This window comes from Lissotriton vulgaris, chromosome 3_1, assembly GCF_964263255.1.
Source record: "Lissotriton vulgaris chromosome 3_1, aLisVul1.2, whole genome shotgun sequence".
Lineage (NCBI taxonomy): Eukaryota > Metazoa > Chordata > Amphibia > Caudata > Salamandridae > Lissotriton > Lissotriton vulgaris.
In genome coordinates this window covers 237,667,413-237,683,930 of record NC_141689.1, presented here as the reverse complement: position 1 = coordinate 237,683,930, position 16,518 = coordinate 237,667,413, and the positions used below count along the sequence as shown (strand labels likewise).

The 16,518-nt window shown below is 47.1% G+C and overlaps 1 protein-coding gene across 1 annotated transcript in view; it reads left to right on the top strand.

The window, feature by feature from the left end:
• LOXHD1 (lipoxygenase homology PLAT domains 1) overlaps positions 1-16,518 on the top strand; it is a 1,115,079-nt gene that overhangs the window by 45,179 nt on the left and 1,053,382 nt on the right. Inside the window, exons 2-3 of the mRNA XM_086960347.1 lie at positions 6,209-6,448; positions 14,114-14,272. Of these exons, the coding sequence (XP_086816473.1) occupies positions 6,304-6,448; positions 14,114-14,272 (304 nt within the window). The 5' untranslated portion in view covers positions 6,209-6,303. The remainder of the gene's footprint in view (positions 1-6,208; positions 6,449-14,113; positions 14,273-16,518) is intronic.

Here is a 16,518-nt window from a genome sequence, read left to right as displayed (position 1 = left end):
GAGTAGGCAGCATTAATAATGGCAGCAATTGCATGAATATCGCACCAGAGTAGCAGTACAATAGAATGACAAAGCAGACGACAGAAACCAGAATCGTGCCACTCCCAGTGCTACCCACTCCCAACCATTCTCCATCGTAGGCCCAGAAAGGAAAACAGTACAAGAAAGCGCAGAAAAGTGAGAAAAAGGCCCATAGAAACTAAATAAGAGAAATAAAATCTACCCCCCCACCCTACACCAATGCGGAGGCTACGGCCTACCCCCCCCGACAATGTGCCTGTCGCCCCATAAAGAACCCGAAATGCAGTAAAAGTAAAGGGAAGGAAGAAGGAAAAAGAAGAAAATAATAAAAATATACACTCTGAGATATAGAGAGTGAGACTAGACCCCTCTAATCTGCGACTCCCAAAAAACTACCAGGGAAGCGGGAGGAGGAGCCAAACCAAACCGTCCCAGCTCTTCAGTCAGGAACACTATCCCCACTCTATTTACGACTACTAAGAGTCAGGCATTAGCACAGAAACAATTAGGGGAAAGTCAATATATCGTGTGCGACGTAAACAAGTATGTACCACTCTCAATCCCGGTCCAACCAGCCAAGCAACCAACAGCGTGAATAGAACCCAGCCCTGACCCAACCTAATGCAGACCCCATCCAGTTCCAGTCCCGCCAACCCATGAAGCAGTAGCACTATTAAACAGCCTAACCCTGGCCCGATCGTGGGTGTAAGACAAAACCAGCTCCCATATGAAGGCCCCGCATCCCTTGCACACAAAGACAATATGGCCGCCCAGAAGAAGAAGATGAGTCAGGAGAATAAAATGGCCGCCGACCATCTGTAGAAATCCCTTTGTCCACTTCACATAGTCCCAACAGGGCTTCCAGAGCACAAAAGTTCAGCAGAGGATGAGGCGAAAACCACAGTGAATGAGCCCTCGAGGGAGCCACGAGTTGTGCAGCCGGATTCCTCTTCAGGCTCGATAGTGCAGGCAACAATGATTCAAGCTTCGAAGGAGAGGGAAACAAAGTGTCGGCAGCAGAATGGGCGAGCAGCTGGCCACAGGTGCCGGTGAAATCAGTTGCAGACAACAATGTATCACATCCACTTATAGCCACTGTATCTCCACGTGACGGCAAAGACAAATCCACACTTTGCTGGACACAAATGTTGCGCTCCCGATCCGCAGCAAATAACATTGAGTCGAACTGCTCACATAGTGCCCGGAGGCCACTACGCATTTGCGAATGGAGATCTCGTAGGGCGGCCAAAACGGAGCCTAAGGATGGTGGAGGCTGCGTCCCCGCATTGACAATGAGCCAAGTCGGCACTGTAGAGCTGGCGCTCGACGCTGGGAGATCCAAACAATCTGCGGGCAGAACCGGGTCCTCTCCCTCCAACCGCGGGCAATCCGGTAAGGTCATGATTGCCGCAGGACGGTAAAATGGCCGCGGGGGGGGAGGGGGGTCTGCAGCAAAGACAAGCTCCCTTCCAGTCAATGTCGCCACAAAGATCGCGGAAAGCCAAGCGCCCGTCCCGTAAGGCTGTTGTGCTGCAGGTTAGGTAACAGAAGAAGGAGCTGGCAGCCCAAGGCGAGCCGGATCGCCGAACCTCCCCCAGCGCGCTCCACCAGATCGAAGCAGGAGACTCGTTCCCCCGGGGCTTACCTCACAGCCCTCATGTTCCAGGCGCTGGGTACAGCAGTCTGTCGGCCCCCACCAGCGGGACCCAGCTGGCGGCAGACCTCGGTATGCAGTGCGGGCGGGACCACTCAGCCTGGAATGGTGTCGGCAGATCCGGTAGTTGCGGAGTCTCCAGGGGCCGGCGAGGGGCGAGGGTCCAGGGCGGGGAACACCTCCTCGAGTATCACCGGTATCCGGGCAAGCTGGGATCTCAAGATTGCACAGGATTAATCAGCTCATCTTCGCACACGTTTCACCGCCAGGAGCGAGCAGGATATCAGGCAGGATATCATCGCGGAACCAGAGACCGACGGAGCCGGGAGCTCAAGCGTCTGCTCCGGTCGCCATCTTGGCTCCTCCTTAGCTCCTTTCACTTTAATATTGAAATTGGAGTCTCCTTTTAGATTGGTGTCTAACATTTACGGAGTAGTACAAAACTACCTTAAGAATTTTTACATGAAGTCGATGTTGGAGTGGCAAACTGACCTCGATATGATTATCAATGATGACACCTGGAGATACTCCTTCAAGGCGATGCAGCAAGTCTCCTTAAACGGCCGCCATCGGCTAATCCTCTTAAAATATTTACAAAGAGTTTATTACACACCGGCACGCCTATTTCGGTATGGGTTGTGCGAGATAGCTGAGTGTGAAAGGTGTAGAGCAAGTTCAGCAGATTTTTTACATGTGGCCTGGTTATGTCCTGTGGTTGCCAAATACTGGAGGCAGATATTCGAGGAATTGAGTGACATTACAAAGGGCCTATATCCCCGGATCCTCTACTCGCCTTATTGGGTTATACAAAGGTTTGTTGAAATGGGTTTACTAACAGCAAAGAGGAGAATTGCGATGCGCTGGGTGCGCGGCCCCTCTCCCACTCTACAGGAATGGTCACGAGATATGCTACACTGTAATACACAGACTTAGCTGTATATGAACTGATTCCCCCCCAGAGTCGTCCCAAGAACATCTGGGGATTGTATCAAACATACTTAGAGGGGAAGGCCCTATTGACCTCTGACTACATAACTGTCATGGTAGGCACTCCAGCATGTCCATGAGTACTGGCTGCTGAGACGAGGGTTATATCTGGAGTCTAATTGAGTAAGCAATCTGACGTGCGTACCAATGTATCTATAATGCATAGACATGTTTGTTGTGAATTTCTGTGGGCACTGCTGTGGTTCTTTTTGGATTATTCTTGGTTTTGTTTTTCTTTTATGTTTCCATTATGCATATTATGTTATGTACTTTCCATGCTGATGGACTGAAGAAGCAGGAGATGTATGTTATTGTGTAAACTTTCAATAAATACATTAAAAAAATAAATTAAAAAAATCACCCAGGAGGGTATCTAGGCGCTAAAGAAGTGGTACTTGCCAAAGAGATCAGTTGAACAGCCAGGTCTTTAGTGCCTTCAGGAATTCTAGGAGAGAGGTTGAGGTTTGGATGTGCAGGTGGGAGTTCGTTCCTGGATTTCGCCACTAGGCAGGACGAGGAAAGTCCTCAGATGTTGCTCCGTTAAATGCAAAGGATGTGATTAAGGGACAAGGATACGGATTGCAGGTGTCTTGAGGTCTGGTGGAACTTCAAATGGCGGTTGATGTAGGCTTGATCTTGGTTGTGCAGGGCCTTGTGGGTGTGGATCAACATCTTGAATTGGCATCTCTTCTGGACAGGGAGCCAGTGGAGTTGCCTGAGGTGAGGGATAATGTGGGACCATTTGGGGAGGTCAAGGATGACTCTGCTCATGGAGTTCTGAATGGTCTGAAGTCTCTTCAGGAGGTGTGGTGATTCCTATGTATAGTGCTTTGCCGTAGTCCATACAGCAAGTGATTAGGGCCTGGGTGGGGGTGCATCTAGTGAAGATGTTCCATTGCATGCAAAGTATGAGGAAGCAGGTGGAGGAGATTGCTTTGATTTCGGATTTCATGGTTAGCTTGCTGTCCAGTATAGTGCTGAGGTTTCTTGCATGGTCGGTTGGTGTGGGTAAGGGTACTAGTTCTGCTAGCCACCATGAGACGTTCCATGGGGAGGGGTGTTGCTGAAGATCAGCCCTTCCGTTTTGTCTGTGTTGAGTTTCAAGCAGTTGTTTTTCATCTAGTTGGCGACGCTTGTCATACATATGTGGAAGTTGGCCCTTATGGTGGGATTTTCTGAGGGCGGGCTGGGTGTCATCAGTGTACAAAATTATGTTTAATTTGTGGGTTATGGCTATGTTGGCCTGTGGGTCATGTAGGTCGTTAAAGAAAGGGGGCTGAGGGACAAGCCCTGAGGAACGCCAAGGAAGAAGTCTTTGGGCTCTGAGATTAACTGTGGTTATTCCAGTAAGGAAGGGGGTGATCCAATTGAGGAAGTTTCCTTGAATTCCAATGTGATGTAGCCTCTTATTTAGGATGTGGCGAGATTTGGTGTCAAGTGCTGCTGAGAGGTCGAGGAGGATCTTTAACATGCAATTGGTCCTCAGACTTTGGCAAAGACCGATAATTGCTGCTCAACTCCTCATAATCTTGAACCATGTTTACCAATAGCACTGTGTGAAGAGCATATCATTAGAACCACAGCATTCTGCAATGTTATGCCAGACGCCATTGCCCAAAGCATGCTGTTCCCCATGAATGTTTACATTGTTCGGCATTCAGTCCATCATTTGTACCTTTTGCTTTTGTTGCCCTAATTGTGCTGGTTATGCCCAGATGTGGGTTTGGCAGTTCAGGCTTGGCAGTTCGGGCTGGACTGTTCCCATAAGGAACAGGGTCAAGACTGATTTGCATATGGCTGGATCCAAACTCGGGTGGTGTGCTGAGCAAAAGAACGATCGATTAAACCCAAATACTTGTGACTAGTGGTGAATGTTTGCATTGTTTGCTATTCCGTCCATCATTTGTTCCTTTTACTTTTGTTGCCCTAAGTGGGAAGGGTATACCCAGACGTATGAGTGGGAAGGGTATACCCAGACGTGCGTCCCGTGCTCACTGCACCACTGGATTCAAAATAGCCTGGCTGATGAGGGGGTGATTCTTTGAAACCGGTCACTCGATGCTTGTTTGCGGTCAAGGGAGTACCTGGCTTGGCAGTTTGGGCTGGACTGTTTCCATGAGGAGCAGGTCATGACTGATTTGCACATGGCTGGGTCCAAACTGGGGTGGCGTGGAGAGCAAAAGAACAATGGATTAAACCCAGATACTTGTGACTGGGGGTGACTGTTTGCATTGTTCGTCATTCCGTTCATCATTTGTTCCTTTTCCTTTTGTTCCCCATGAACTCGTTAGCCCATACACGCACTTTATGCATGATGCAGACTTCATCTTTTTAGCTTGATTCTTAAATCATTCAGAAAATTCTACATCTCATGGAATACACCTTGAACTCCATGAGATATTATCTCTTTAGTGAAATATTCCAGTGAACGAATGTCAGTTTAGCAATCAAGTGCATGTCTCGTATCAGAATTTTCAATAGAACACAACTTTGGCCAAAATTGTTTAACCAACACTAGAGAAAATTTGACCTCAAACAATAATACTTAAAATGGACCAAGGAAATTACTCCATCAGAGGCACTTTACATTGAAAACCATTGTAATTAGTATTGCATGCATGACGCGGTACTATATCATTTTCCACACCCTGGCCTATTACAGACCATCAAACCACTCTCAAACTGCCTCTTCTTCATCGTCATCCACAGATGAACGTTGTGCACACGCTCCATCACTTTAGACCCTTCGCCAGCAGATGAAAGAAATCGTTGTGATGAGCCGGCAGCAACTGAGCTGAGCCTCCAACCTCTCCATAGCCGTCAAATCCATACCTTCTGTAGTGTAAGACAAATTAGAACATTGGAATGCTGGGAGCTCCATTAAAAACAATGGAGTGCTCTGGGTTTATAATGGCTGGTATAAGCCTGGAGCTCCAACATTCCAATGTTTCTTTGTTCACTGCTCTGGCTCTGAACAAAGGCTTCAGGGAGCCTGAGGGGATTCCGATCCCCTCACGCTCTCAAAAGGCTTTGTTTTTTTTGTTAGAACATTCTGCCCTCTAGTGACAGAATGTTCTAATAGCCTTATAGCCCTTCGTAGATGGGCTATACCGCTAAGTCCCTCTCCCTTGTTAAAGGCCCCGAGCCGAAGTGTAAGACAAATTACAGCATTAGAATGACACCTCACACAAAAAACTCAGATGCACATATGGCACATGAGGCAAGAAGTAGCACAAATTCAGTTTGCAAAAGATAAATTCTGTAAAGATTGCGATTTTTCCCTCATAAATGATGTTTTTGTGCATGTAATATAAACAGGTGTGCAAAATGTTTTAAGCCCTTACTGAAAATCGTTTCTCAGCTAGCATAGTACTTCATACTAACATACCTTTAACTTTTGTATAATCCTTTTGTGAACCACAAACTAGATATAAGGGCATTTCTAAAAAAAACAAAAAACAATAAACCAGGAAATGATTCGTGAAAAGTGCTATGAAAGTTTTCTGATTGTTTTTCAGACATTCTTTTTTTTTTTTTTTTTTACAGAAATAAATAAAAGTGCAACAAATCTACAAGGAATTGACAGTGTCGACCAGTACTCCGCGCCGAGCTTTGTCTTATGACAGTTTGGACTTCTAAAAATGCCAACACAAATTCAGTATTATAACTCCTCTCCATCAGTGACTGGCATCCTGCACCAGCAGGCATCATATGGTGATGTTTCAGCTGCGAGACCAAGAGATGCCTACCCCAGTGCAACAGTTCCCCGAATCCGCCCTTCAACTGGTAAACTTTATTGATTTTATGCAATATTTTATAAAGCGATAACATGTTGCCTTACAGGTACTTCAAAGTACTCGATTACATATGAACGAATTCTGTTGGTTTGTGCTTTGATTACATGAAAGATTTACAAATTACTAATTATTTTTTAGGCTTAAAATGTGGTTTTCCGAATCTAAGACATTTAAAACAAAAGTAATCAACATTAATAACAAAGAGTAATGACATTATTATTAGCATTGTCTTAATTATGTATGTATCTTAGCTCTTGTTCGCAGTTATTGTAAAGGATATTTATATTTTTCTATACAATAAAATAATTATTCATTCATCAATAAATAGAAATAAAAAATAGATAGGGAAAAATAAACAATTTCAGATAAAATATAAATGAGAACAGGAAAATCTAGAATCATTCATAAATAGATAAAGCTGGCAGTTGTCAGTTTAGCAAACTAAGAGAATGATTTAGATTTAAGATCTATTTTCTTATTATTAAACCAACAAGGTGCAACAATCAGCCCACCTACATCCATTGGCCGGTGGGGAAGCAGTGATTAAACTTATAATATGAGAGGGCGAGTTATACAGAAACAGAGGGGAGAACAGTCGGTGTAGGTTATAAAAAGGGGTAGGCATGGGTGTAGACAATGTGAAGGGAGGACGAGACACCAGTCATATGATAGGAATAGCGGGGGGAGTGAGAGGCTGAAACGACCACCATATACCAGTTTAGGTGGACTTACTGCCAGGATGAGTCAAGTGGAGAACTCGTAGGTATATTTGGCATGTCAGTTCTTTAAATTCGTCCGACAGGTACCGGAGGCATTGCCCCCAGGTCTTATCAAACAAGGGTAACGTATAGGTAGTCACCGCTGTCAATATTTCCATTCACATAGTTTATGCTGCCAGTCTATTTCCCAGTAAGGTCTGTTTGGCGGCTCCCAGTGCTAGAGTAATGGCCCGTCGTTTTACAGATTTTAGGGGATAAGTTAAAGGGTTCGGGAGTCCCACCAAAATGTAGCTGGGAAACCTAGGTATGTCTGTGTCAAACATTTCATCCACCGCAGGCAGCACCTCATTTCATTCCAAAAGGAGTTTATCTTGGGGCATTGCCAAAAAATAGGGGTGAGAGTGCCCGTCAGTCTGCAGCGTCGCCAACATGTATTGTCTCCTTCTGCTTTCCACTAGGTGACACTGGCTTGTATAAAGTACCAATAATGTGCAAATTTAAGGAAAATTTCTTGTCTGGAGGTGCTGCGGGCTGAGGCAAGGGGGAAGTGGAGAATGTCACAACATTCTTTATCAGTAAAGAAGCGTTTGCATTCCACCTCCCACCTTCGCTGCGTGGGTGTTTTAGATTATTTCAGCTGGGTGGTGAGAAAGGTGTAGTTATCCTATTGGAGGTGTCTGTGGAAGAGCGGGTAAGGAACCATTTCTAAAATGAGGTGAGGGGTCTACTGGTGTAGTGTAGTTCCGATAGTACCCTTTCATGCAGGACCTACGCTGTTTACGGATAACATATACTGTGGGCTTGGTGGCAATCTGACTCTGTACACCCCCACCGAATATGTCAACCTATGTTTTCGCATTAGCTAGCTCGCAGTGCTACTAGAATCTCCTGTTATCAGAGAGATTAATTTTTGCAACTTCAGAACATAATACCATCAGACTCGTGGGAACAATATACTACTTTTCACCCAGTCACTCATGCTTGCTTGTTTTGCTCTCAGAGAGATACACAGAAGAAACAGTCGAGCGTGTTTACAATACGAATTTATTGTACCGTTGTTCTTCTCATGTAAAATAAGTGCGCTACTACAACTGTAACACAGTAGCAGAGATATAGAACCAGCAGTACAGTGAATAAAAAGAAATAGTATTGTTCTACCAATTTACAATAGTCATGAACACATACATGAATTTGAAATGCATTCATAAAATAAAGTGCGTACTCCTAAGATGCCTGTCCAGATGTAGGTAAGTGTAACTAGAATTTGAGTAGGTGCGAAAGTGCCTAAGTCTAAGAGCCCAGGTCTAAGATCCTAAGAACCGAGAATCTCACTAGGATTTAGTCGAATCCACATACCTGAATAGTGAGAGTGTGGGACTTCATCCTGGACTTGAGTTGGACACCCCGCAAGGGATCGTCAGACCACTGTCAGCTGGAGCGATGGCATGCCGGAGCCGCAGCGTCTCTGGTCAGTGTGTCGGCATTGAAGTCTTGGTTCCCACCTGTCTACTAATAGTAAGAGGTGCTGTATTAATACAGTCTATGTGCGTCTGTTGCCCATTGTTCAGTATGAGGATGACGTTGGGGATTAAACCTTGTGGGTCGATGGGAGAGGTGAAGTGAACCTCCTATTCATATGTGCTAAGGATGACGTCTTAGCAATATCGATTAGGAAAACCCACCCTCGGCATGGAACTAGGTGAAAGGTTTAGTCCATAAAAGGCTACAATCCTTATAAGGCGTTATGTGCATACAAGGCAGTCTGTCCTTATTTGGAGTTATGTCGTTATAAGGCTCGTTCATATGAAATGACGGGGAGATGATGTAGGGAAAGTGTACGATGTTCCCTAGACCTATATCAGGGTACCGATATGAAATATAACACTGGCATATGCATAGGCAAAGGTTGTGACAGCCAATGGCGGATCGCCATGTACTGCCAGCGTTCTTCGAATGGGAGTCCATAGGCCGACTGGACCTGGGAGAAGTCCATAAGGCCATTGACTTTGAATAGGGCACCTACCATTTTGCCATCAGCCTCCTGCCATGAAGTAAATGCTGAGCCGTTGAACGCAGAGGGGGAAATCTGGGTTCCCTATAATTGGTGTCTGGGTAAAATGGAGATGGATAGTCCCAGCTGGAGCTGCACCCTGTTCCAAACTCTCTTAGTGGTTCACAGTACTGGTGAAATATAGACCCTTGTTGGGCGATGTGGTTTTGGTAGCCATGGAACCTTCCAAATATGGATATCTGCCACTGCTTGATCAATAAGGCACCAGTGTTTTTCAGTACAAGGCCGAGACCACTCTGCCATAAAACGCAGCTGTTCTGCTCGGTAATAGCAGTTTAGGTTGGGAACCTCCAGCCCTCCACCCAATTGAGATAGGTATGCCTGTGTCATTGCCATCCGCGCCTTTTTACCCTCCCAAATGAAGATCCAAATGAGGCACTGCAATTTGTCTAGCGTAGGTGGGGGGGTACAAGTGGTAAAGTCTGCATGACAATTAGGATTTTCAGCAAAAGTGTCACCTTGACCGCTGCCAAGCATCCCAGCCAGGAGAGACTGTAAACCTTCAACCTGGATAAGTATAAACGAGAGGTCGTCAGGAGCCCGGAATAGTTATGTTCCACTGTACTGCTGGGTACAGGGTGTATCTGCAGACCCAGATACCCTATACCTTGTGAAACCCAAATGAACAGGAACCCAGCCTCAAGATGGACTTGATCAGCCCTTCGGATGGTGAGGTTCAGAATAGAGGACTTTTGGAGATTGTTTTGTAACCAGAGGCACCTCTAAAGGCCCTCAGTTCTCCCATCACAGCTGGCATGGAGTTGTAAGGGTTTGATAACATTAGTAAGACATCATCAGCATAGAGCACTACTTTGTGATCCCTGCCCCCCATGGTTATATCTGTATGCATGGGTTATTACGTATCTGTTGGGCAAATGGCTACATGTATAAGACAAATAGTAAGGGTGACAAGGGACAGCCCTGTCGTGTCCCCTTGGAGGTTTGGAAGGACTGAGACAAGACTACTCTAACCCTCACCATTGCTCTAGGGGAAGTATGGCTACACTGGATCCACTGATAGAACCATGGACTGAGGCCAAACCACATCAACACAAAGCAAAGATATTACCAGTGGACCCGATCAAAGACCTACTCCGCATCTGCCATCCACTGTCTATAGGCATTTGTAGGGGCACCAGTCAAACTTTTTCGTTGGATGGATCTATCTAGTTGTATATCAACCACTATTTTGAAGTCATCCCTTATAATGAGGTCTGTGTCTGGGGTGGTTAGAATGCTAAATATTGCATCTTTAAGGAAAACTTCCTGATGGTCATTGGGGGCATATAGATTAGCCAGTGTGAGTCTATGACCTTTTAGATCATTGCTCACTGATAGAAGCCTGTCCAGCAACTCAGTATGGGTTTGGGTCACCATCCCTGGAAAGTGAGTCGCTAGAAGGATTGCCACCCTGGCTTTCTTCAATGGACCGGACAAGAAGTATTGGCGATCAAACCACCAGGAACGTAAACACTTCCAGTCAGCTTTGAGCAGGTGAGTCTCTTGTATGAGACAGATATCGCATTTAGCATCCCTGAGAAAATAAAGGAACACAAGGCATTTCACTTAAGGTCTTTGACATTGAGGCTGAGTGTATTATTCATCATAAGATGGGTATGCGGGGATGCAGCAAGGGCTGAGAGGCCCGGAAATATACATAAATCGCTGGAATATGAATGAGTGTGCATAGGTCATCAGATGGAGAGGTTAGGTGGGAGGTGAGGGGACCCAAAGAACAAGCCAACAAGCCTAGGAATACTAATAACCAGCATTTGAGGGTCCATGTCTTCGGCAATGTGTCTCTTCATTCTCCGACACGGTGTAGATATGGGGCTCCGCAGCCAACAATCGCATCAGTGGGGGGAGCCATCCCCTATTCCTAGGCAGTTTACAGGCAAGAGGAAATTGGAGCCCCCAGGAAAGAGAGCCAACTTTCGCCAGCTGGTTAGCGTTTGATCAATCTCCAATTTGTTAGGCCATCAGTGGTCGCTTTCCACCTCTGTGTCACTGTCCTGGCGCTGTAGCTGACATTGCAGCACAGCCAGTTCCCTGCTGCAATCGGTTTCAGAGGGTTCATGAAGGTCTTCCTTCCTCTGGTGGGCAGAGCAGCGTAGGTCTGCAGTAGAGGAGACTTGGTCCCACGAAGGTGATTGAGCGGGGGATTCCCCCAGAATTATGGGGCGTCTTCTAAGGTTCGGATAATCTGCGTCTCGTTGTTCCAGACAGACTGGAGCTGGAAGGGGTTCCCCCATTTGTATCTAATTCCTTTCCTTAAAGCCATATTTTTATGCCTTCAAATTCAAATGCAGTCTTGTCATGTACTTCACCCATGATGACCCCCTTTTGTCTATAATAGTGTAAGCATGTGAGAATGTCTTGCGCTTGACTTGGGGAATGGGCTGGACGACCCCCTCTATGGGTTTGATCAAGGACTATTTCTTGGTCTGCAAGTTCTGGGGCCACATGGCGAAAGAGGTGGGTAACATAATCCTCTAGCTTTCCAGGTTTCGCCTGTAAAGGCACCCTTCTTATGTGGATATTAGAGCGCCGAGATCTGTTTTCGAGATCTTCCAGTTGATAACAGAGCTCCATGTTCTTGTATAGTAGCTCAAAGAGTTCCTGGCGGTGTCCTTCTAATTCTTCTTCTCAGGAATCGTAGGTTTGTTCCAAGGAGTCCACTCATTGACCTAGATCTTGTCTGAGGTTCTTCACTTCCATCGCTATGTCCTGCTTGATGGTTGAAAAGTCCCCCCGGAGGATCCCAAAGAGTAGTTCCAGAAATGCCCTTGTGAGATGGGCCTCGCCTCTGTGGGAGCCCCCATCGCCGTCTCGTCGGGTGAGGCAGGTTCAGAGATGTCTCCCTATTCTGGTCTGACTTCTTCGCCTGTGTCTTAGTACACAGGTCCTTAATCAGGGTGTCCTTTTTTGTGTTGCGTTAGAAGCTCATGGCAATGTGACAACGGCCTCCTGTCCCAGCAGAGGAGAGGAACACGGATGTGTGAAGTGTAGTCACTAACACCAGAGGGTAGAGAGGACACTCAAAGCTCGGGGATTCCACTAGAGTCTCATAAAACAGGAGGAGGTACAGGCAATGGGGGGCTGAGAGCAGCACATTGAGTGAAAAGGAAGTCCCCGTTGTGTGCGGCAGGGTGTAGGAGGCATGGGTGTGATCTTCGTGATCACCAGTTGTCCAGGGTGTGAGCTTGACCAGGAGGGTTCACCTCCTTGGGTTAGGGCGAAGTTCAGGTTGTTGGTGATACAGCGAGGCCTTCAGGGGTCTTATGTGTGCCTGATGGGTCATAGTGGTACTGAGCAGAGTGAAGGAGGAGGATTCTATCAAGGGACACCATACAACCAAATTAGGACGTTGAGTCGTCACAGCACCCCAGCTCCTTCCCTTTGCCACGGGGAGCCAGACAAAAAATCACGAGCGCAGACCCTCCGCCAGATGCTGCCCCCACGCACTGGATTCCGGTTGCTAGTGCTCTTAACCATGTGGGTAGGTGCTGGGCCGAGAGTGATATCCTGCAAGAAATCCATGTGCAGGGGAGCCCTCAGGTACTCAAGAGGACCACTAGGCCTCACCAGGCCTGCCACATACCTCTCGGTGCCGCTTCCACCAGTGGTGGACCCGTCTCCCATGAGGCTCTGACCCAGCCCCGCACATCCAGGCACTGGAGACTCCAGGTAGAGGGAGGGATCAAGGGCAGTAGAATGGACCTGCAGCCGAAGACACACCTTCGCCCTGTAATGCACAGCCGCACACCTCAGAAGTCACCCGGGCCGGGCGAAGATCGTACTCCGGTGCAGGCGGGCAGCCGCTGCGTTGTGTATGAAAATCACTCTCTAGCAGTAGGCACCGTTTAGATCAGGACCGCTAACACCATAGATTTTATTCAGGTACCAATCCGGAGGCTGCCCCCAGCGAGAAGGGCACCAGTAGATGTCGGCATCCGCCCCAGTGCAAAGAGCAGGCAGCGGAGTTTCGAGAGATCGCTCTCACTCAGGTGACATCTTGGACACGCCTCCTAAAAGAATCATTTAGAGAAAAATGATCCCATGGAGTATTGAGAAATTCTAAATTTGGCAGACTGGGTTTCACGCTGCTGGTAGGAGATTAGGGTATCCACTACCCTAGTGTTTTGCCTGTCACCAAATACAAAATGGCCCCATACATGTTCAAAGACTGAAGAAAGGCCAGAAGTTACAGGAGCAGGTACATTTCTAGTAAAGTGAAATTCCAGTAACAGTTGCTGAAAATATCTGTTTGAAGAAAGCACCACACTGAAACTAAGGAACTATTCAATGATGTGCCACTTCACTACTAGTCTCTCTGAGGATTTTGATGTGCAGCAGAGCTTGAATTCACTCCTAAACCGGAAAGTAAACATTACTAGTGTAAGGTGATGAAATTTGCTAGTGCAATATAACAAACAAGTGGCAGAATCCAAACTGCTTTGAAGGGATACATTGCAGTAGCAGGTAGAGCAACTAAATGTAATTTGCATCATCCAGATGGGATGTAACATGACCTTGAAAGATTTCAAAATCATGTAAAAAGACACATCATTCGCTATTCATATGATCTAGTGTGTATTCTGCAGCCTCTCACCGTTCTCTGAATTTGGAAGCACCTATCAGGTGGTGGTAGCGCTAAGGATTGACGTTTTCAGGTATTATTATATATGCATGCCTTATCTACAATGAAATGGAAAAGATTATACAAGGGGAAAAGCATAACATGAACTTTAATTTACATGGTGAAGTGAGATGCAGAATCACAGATTTCTTTCATGTAAACTCAGTTAAAATGCTGACCCCTGCCATCTTTACCATATCTTGGTGTCACTTTGGTTCCTCTTAGGGTTTCAGTTTCGAGATGCTTCTCCTCCGCGAGGTAAGCCAATATGGAATGATCAACGGAGCAAACAGGATTCCTGGACCAACTCCCTGCGTCGACACAGAGGGACCTTTAACCCCAGGCCTACTCAATCCCTGCTCCGTAAAAGGGCTCCATTTGCAGGTAAAGATTATGATGTTCATGTGTAAACATGTAAGTGCCAGGGCCCACGGTATTGCTTAGGAGGCCACCACAGCTTGCACTACCCAATGCCGATATCACTGGCCTGGATGTGCAGTTATTACTAATATTTAGTGTATGTTAAATTACTAAAATATTGTTTACTGCTGAAAATAGTGAAACATTGCCACCATGTGGTGGCACGTCATAAAAAGTGTTGGTGAAAGAAGTGCTGCAACCAAGCACTGGCACATACTGGCACAAATTAAACACTGTGTGCATTGTGGGAAGGAGTCCTTAGATGGCAGAGTATACCATCAATCACTCTGGAAACCATGACCAGCAAGTTGTTTATGGGTACATTGTTACAGCTTGTAATGAGAACATGAGCATTATTTGGTGACGAAGCACTAACGAACACTCCTCATATATCAACAGTGGTGTAGCACTTTTTGCACCCTACTAGCAGCCAAAGAGATGAGAATGTTTTTATTGCTTTTCTGTGATATTGTTGTGATGCCCCTAGCATCAAAGCCAAATAACAAGACCTGCTGAACCAATAACATTTGACATAGGCCTTGTTTTGAGGACCAACTGCAACCACTGTATCCCACTGGACACGAAACCTGGGACCACAGTTTCACTTCAGAGATCTCTGAGCATACTCAGCAGCTTATGCCCAAATATTGCTCTTGCGGGATTGCTAAATGACTGCGGGCTTAATGTACAAAGTATTTTGTTATGGGTTTTGCAACCATAAACGACCTTTTCCCTCTTTACTAAAGCCCTTTTACGAGTCAAAAGTCTTTCCAAATCGCATGTCCGTATCACAAATGAGGGGGTTGGGGGAGGGGGTGAAAGCAGCGTGGGGGTCCTATCTGCAATTCGGAGAGGAATGTATCAGTGGTTTGTGACCTCACACTTGCAAAGCAAGGTTCCGCGGCAACCACACTGTGTATCACGATTACCAAGCAAAGGTGCCATGCCACGAGGGAAGTTGAACAAAAAGGTCAAAGGTCGGCTCTGCACTCTAAACTAGTACTGGTTAATGCCCTGCTGGGAATTGTAGTTTGCGCCTGCCCGAGGCCACGCAGTGGCCATCAAGAGGGCGGGCACCTAGTCAAGGAGGGCGGTCCCGCCCCCCACTTGTATGTCTGGCACATCCGCCTCTCCGGTTGGAGGAGGCGGCCTGCCGAGAATCTCGTCCGGGCGGCGGGGAGGGGCTTCAGGGGTACTTATGCTGCGGTGCCCTTCTCCTAAGCCTCTTTGCCGCCCGGACGCCGTCGCGATCTTGCGGGACACTCTTTTGGGACTATCTCGTCGTGTTGAGGTGAGCGACCCCCTCCCCCCCCTTTCTTAGCCGCCTGCTCCCTCTTTGTGAGGTGCGAGCCTGGCGAGGCGGCCCGCTAGAGCGGGCTGCTGTGGGGGGGGACGTCCGGTTTTCGTTCCGGTCTTTGTCCTCCGATCAGTGCGGGCCTGGCCGGTACTTGTCGGGCCCCGCGGTATTTCTTTACCGAGTCCCGTTTTTGGAAAGGTTTGGTGTCTTTGTGTGTGCTTTCCGGCGTCGGGGTGGCCATGTTTGTATGGTATGGTGGCGGTAATTGTTTGCTTTCCAAATACTGCATGTTGAATCTTTTCCCAGTTTGTGCGTGTGTGCCTAAGGTTGGGAATCTCTCGAGGGCAGAGGGTTTCTGATGCCGCAGCCGGGTACATCACGGAGCACGGTCCACGTGGGCGAGGGACTCCACGCGCGCTCGTTGCTGATTTATCATGCTGTTAAATTTTATTCAAACGAAATATCAATTGCATTATGAAGTATTTTATCCCGAAGGTCATGCCTCTTGCTTTACAGTTACTATAGGCACTGTCGAATGTTTGTTGGGGTGGTGCGGTATTCCGGGTAACCTGTGCGGGCGTTCCTACGCATATATCCATGCTGTATAAAATGTTACTCCGAAGTTTGACCCTCTTGTTTTACGGTTAATGCGGCCCTGTCGAATGTCTGTTGGGGGGGCGCGGTGTATCAGGTTACCGGTGCGGGCGTCCTACGCATTTCCGAGCTGGCTGGTGTCCGGTCCACGTGGGCGCGGGACCCGGCAAGCACCTTTGCGTGTCCCCCCCCCCCCCCCCCCAACTGCAATATATTTTCATGGCATGCTGTCGATTGAACTGTTCATTTACGCCTTTCGTTCTTTCGTTTCAGAGGGGGGGAACTTTTGCTCAGTTGTGCTAACCTTGCTTGGTTCTTT